At 47.4% G+C, this 5,000-nt stretch overlaps 1 protein-coding gene across 4 annotated transcripts in view; it reads right to left on the minus strand.

The window, feature by feature from the left end:
• The window catches only part of nup214 (nucleoporin 214), a 104,446-nt gene that overhangs the window by 24,197 nt on the left and 75,249 nt on the right, over positions 1-5,000 (minus strand). For all 4 annotated transcript variants that reach the window (XM_063210499.1, XM_063210498.1, XM_063210497.1 and 1 more), the window contains exons 31-32: positions 3,011-3,084; positions 1,115-1,286 (exon numbers count right to left, since the gene is read on the minus strand). In XM_063210499.1, the coding sequence (XP_063066569.1) occupies positions 1,115-1,286; positions 3,011-3,084 (246 nt within the window). The remainder of the gene's footprint in view (positions 1-1,114; positions 1,287-3,010; positions 3,085-5,000) is intronic.

The following is a 5,000-nucleotide window of genomic DNA, read 5'->3' on the forward strand; positions in this document are numbered from 1 at the left end:
TGGCACGGCAGCTCCATGGTGCCTATGAGTAGGAGGGTTATGTAGTTGTGCAGACACTGACAAGTCTGTGGGAGTTAAAATACAGAGGTATGGAAGCACAGAGCAACAATTAGTGAGCCACAAAAAAACTAGCTAAAGAGATACACACACAGGACACACAAACAATCAAACTAACACACACACAGGACACACAGGACACACAGGGCACACAGGACACACAGGGTACAGAATCCTGCTCTGAGCAACTGTGGCTGAGTTGTTTCTTTTTTGTCTAACACAAGCACACACAGACACACGAGAAAGCTAGCTATTAGACCTCCCAAGGGACTGACTGGTGTGTGACAAGGGCCTGTATTAGTCTTGAAGAGGGGGTCGTGATTGGATAAGGATTTCAGGCTTCAGGGCCATTGCTGCAAACACAACAGAACCACAGCACTTCACACAACAACTTCTACTCTCTTCACTTCAACTCAACACAACACACACAAGCACTTCAGACGCAGAAAAGACAGAAAAGGCTACTTCACTGAGGATCACTAAGGATATTAAAGGTCAAGAACTAGCGAGTAATAGCTGTGCTTTCTTCTACTCTATGTGTCTTTCTTACCTGTTTGGCTGGGATGGCCGAACACTGACCCTGTGGTGGCAATGAAAGGATGGACACTGTTCACTGTTGTAGTGTGTTTTCTGTGTGTGTGTGTGTGTGTGTCTGTATGTGTGTCTGTATGTGTGTGTGTGTGTGTGTGTGTGTGTGTGTGTGTGTGTGTGTGTGTGTGTGTGTGTGTGTGTGTGTGTGTCTGTGTCTGTGTCTGTGTCTGTGTGTGTGTGTGTGTGTGTCTGTGTCTGTGTCTGTGTCTGTGTCTGTGTCTGTGTCTGTGTCTGTGTCTCTGTGTCTCTGTGTCTCTGTGTCTCTGTGTCTCTGTGTCTGTGTCTCTGTGTCTGTGTGTCTGTGTGTCTGTGTGTCTGTGTCTCTGTGTGGCTGGCCAAACCTGTCCCTGTCTTGGAAATGAAAGGATGGAAGATCCCTGTTGTGTGTGCACACGCACTTTTGTGTGAGTGTGTGTGTGTGTGTGTGTGTGTATATATGTGCGCTGCTACTGTCTGTCTGTCTGACCTGCTTGGGCGGGCTGTCCGAAGCCGGGACCTGCGGCGGGGGCTCCGAACGGGTTCTTGTTGGCGGCGTCCTCGCTGGGTTTGCCCCCCAGGCCGCTGAAGAAGCCCCCACCAGACGACTGCTGTGCTGGGGCCGCCGACCCAGAGCCAAACAGGCCACCGCTGGAGGGAGCCTGGAGAAACGCACAGGCACACACACAAAGACAGACACATAGCATAGAAATCAGATGTAGACCCAAACCAAAGATGGAAAGAAAGAAAAGAAATTCCTTTCTTAAGTTAAAAGTGCAGGGATGAGCAATATATGGAAGGAGAGGATAGTATTCATTTACATATTCAGTTTTGTATCTACGGCACATTCTAAACCTTCAGGTTTTGAATCCCAACTCTCTTTCTGTCACTGCATGATATAGACCCTTTAATGTGTGTAACCCAAGATAGAAATAAAGGAAATAAATAAAGTTAAAAGTGCAGGGATGAGCAATATATGGAAGGAGAGGATAGTATTCATTTACATATTCATGGATGCACATGCACACACGAACAGGGGTATGAGAGGGGTAAGGGAGAACAAAACCTACAGATTGGCACAGAGAAAGAAGGACAGAGACGAGTGCACGGAGTGCATATTCAGTGGCAGCTGTCAGACGGCTGGAGCTGAGGGCTGGGCTGGGCTGGGCTGGGCAGGAGGTTGGTGAAGTGGAAAGCGCTGCAGATTATGTAAGCCCTAATAGCCAGCCAGCCAGCTTATTATTATGGTCTTGCCTTATTCTAAAACCAGTTCGTTTCAACTCACTGTGGTTGAATAGCGTTTCTATGGTCAAACAAAGATTCTATTAATGCATCATTCTATTCTAGAATCTTTCTCCTTGGTGTGACTGCTGCCTTCAGTTTTGTGTCTATGGTGCATTCTATAGACTCCGGTTGGCTTCAATTTTGTATCTACGGCGCATTCTAAAGCTTCAGGTTTTGAATCCCAACTCTCTTTCTGTCACTGCATTGCTAGCTGGCTGGGGTGACGGGCCTTGGCTGGACTGGGAGTGGCTGAAACGAGGCAAAGTTGTCATTTCATTGTCAGTGCCATCTCGCTCTCGCTCTCACTCTCTCTCTCCCTCCCTCCCTCTCTCTGTCTCTCCCTCTATCCCTCTCCCTCCCATCTGGACGTGTTCCCTCCACTCCCAGTCTGCTCCTGTTCTGTCCCGTCCTGCCCTATCCCACATGGCCCTGTTTTGTCCCATCCTATCTTATCCAATCCCATCGCATCACATCATCTCTGGAGGTGTGACATGACACTTCATCAGCCGGGCCTTGGGGAGATGAGACGTGAGGTGAGGAGGGGAAAGGAGAAGATGGGAAGAGAGAATAAGGGAGGAGAGAAGGGTGGAGAGAAAAAGAGACGAGGGAGAAGGTGAGAGGAGAGCCGAGGAAAAAAAGAGGAGGGAGAAGGGGAGGAGAGGAAAGAAAAGGGAGACAATGAGAGGTGTTGAGGGAAAAAGAGGAGAGAAGAGGGGAGATCTGACGAGAGGAGAAGAGAGACAAGCTGCAGCTGGCGCTGCACTGATGGCTCAACATATCTGACGTTTCATTTTCCTCCCTAGGCTGCCGGCTCAAGACGCAAGCGCGCGCACAGACAGACACAGACACAGACACAGACAGACACACACACACACACACACACACACACACACACACAGACCAATTGCAGGCCTGTCATTTCTGCTTTGGGGGCAGCCATGGCGACGGACGACGTAGGCAGTTTTTCACTGGAACAGATTCTTGTCTTTTTTTCCCTTTTAAAGGCAAAGAACTGATGGAAGCAACAAAAAAACCAGACAAAAAAAACGACAACAAAAAAAAGACGTAAAGAACAAGAAAAACGGTCCTGTGATCAGCTTACCTGTCCGAATAGTCCTCCGCCACCACCGCTAGGCTGCTGTCCAAACACAGACGGCGTGGCTGTGCTGCCAAAAGCTGGAGGACACAACGACGGGCACACACACAAAAACACAAAAAAAGACAAGGACACGCAAGTTAGAGCAGGAAGGACACACCTGGTGATTGAAGTGTTGTTTATGGAGCGAGGACGAGGCTGGTGGTTTATGGCAGCTTTTCACAGGCCTGACAGACTGTTGGCCACAAAAACGTTCCTACTGTGTGTGTGTGTGTGGGTGTGTGTGTGTGTGTGTGTGTGTGTGTGTGTGTGTGTGTGTGTGTGGGTGTGTGTGTGTGTGTACAACAAGTGAGAGACAAACACCTTCTGCATTGTGTGAATGGTAAGACATTGCAAACACTTTCTTCAAAACTGGACACTGTCAGGCCTGACAGACTGTTGGCCACAAAAACGTTCCTACTTTGTGTGTGTGTGTGTGTGTGTGTGTGTGTGTGTGTGTGTGTGTGTGTGTGTGTGTGTGTGTGTGTGTGTGTGTGTGTGTGTGTGTGTGTGTGTGTGTGTGTGTGTGTGTGTGTGTGTGTGTGTGTGTGTGTGTGTGTGTGTGTGTGTGTGTGTGTGTGTGTGTACAACAAGTGAGAGACAAACACCTTCTTCAAAACTGGACACTGTCAGGCCTCACGGACTGTTGGCCACAAAAACGCTCCTACTGTGTGTGTGTGTGTGTGTGTGTGTGTGTGTGTGTGTGTGTGTGTGTGTGTGTGTGTGTGTGTGTGTGTGTGTGTGTGTGTGTGTGTGTGTGTGTGTATGTGTATGTGTGCAGTCTGTGCACGTGCACAAAATGAAGAAACACATCCTCCATCATGTTTTAGGGGCCGAGCAGCAGCGGAACGGAGGAGATAAATTCAGCAACACTACATCAAGATGGCCTCGTGACGTGAGTCAATATTTCATACAGTTGCTCAAAGTAACTGTTTACACACTGCTGCAGCAAGACTGTGATTGCGATTGTAACTCAGCTGATTGCAGGAATATAGACTTGGCAAACAGCAGACGGGTGTTATTACACAGAATGTGGATAAGGTAGACACTATTCAAACCCACACTTTTCCGGGATCCATGGTACTTCAGGTAGAGATGCACCCGTATCGGTATCAGGCCCGATACTTGCTCTTTATAGTCATACTCGTACCAGTCAAACACTTGCCGATACCAGGTCCAATGTTGTGAATGTGGTGTCCTGTTCATTTCCCAATCTCTACTGTCCATGTTCACATTTTTGCTCCTAGTGATTTAATTGAGTACCTTGTTAACTTTAAAAATCATGACTGGAATGGGCTGGAAATTTACAAATCTATTTACATTCTTAGACTTTTTCCATCTACAAGTCTACACATCTCGTGGGCTGCATCCAGCCCCGAGCTTTATGCTTGACACCTCAGGGTTAAAACATATCAACATATTCAAGTGTCTGACTTGGGAGCAGGACCAATTAAACCCCCACCCCACATTTTTGTGGCACTGGTCCACAAGCCACAACTTACTGCTCCATTTTTTTATTGTGACGTTTTGGGGATCAATGGACCAGAAAGGTCAAGATAAAAAGAAAATAAAAAGCGTGAGGAAAAAAAAAATCCTGGTTGATGCAGTCTTGTTTAAAAAAATGTATTCATCTGAACAGAAGCTAAGACCTGTGCCCTTTATCCTGTCTTTAGCTAACACATGCGGGCTGCCCCAAACTGCCTGCTCTGAATGTACTCTATAAACGTCTGCCCTTGGGCTATGCATCACAAGGAGTTTAGCTCATCTCCTCCACTTGACTCCTGTTAATGAAATCTTGTTAACGCGGCCAACACAAAGGCTAATAGAAACAGAGAGCGACAAACGAGCACAAAGGCTCTGTCTGAGCTCTGTTTAAAAGGTCAGCCACCCACACACAGCATCACAACGTTCTTAGGAGACAAGGCATTGAAGCACCATATTTTATTACACTAAAACA

The sequence above is a fragment of the Engraulis encrasicolus genome, chromosome 11 (assembly GCF_034702125.1).
Source record: "Engraulis encrasicolus isolate BLACKSEA-1 chromosome 11, IST_EnEncr_1.0, whole genome shotgun sequence".
Classification (NCBI taxonomy): domain Eukaryota; kingdom Metazoa; phylum Chordata; class Actinopteri; order Clupeiformes; family Engraulidae; genus Engraulis; species Engraulis encrasicolus.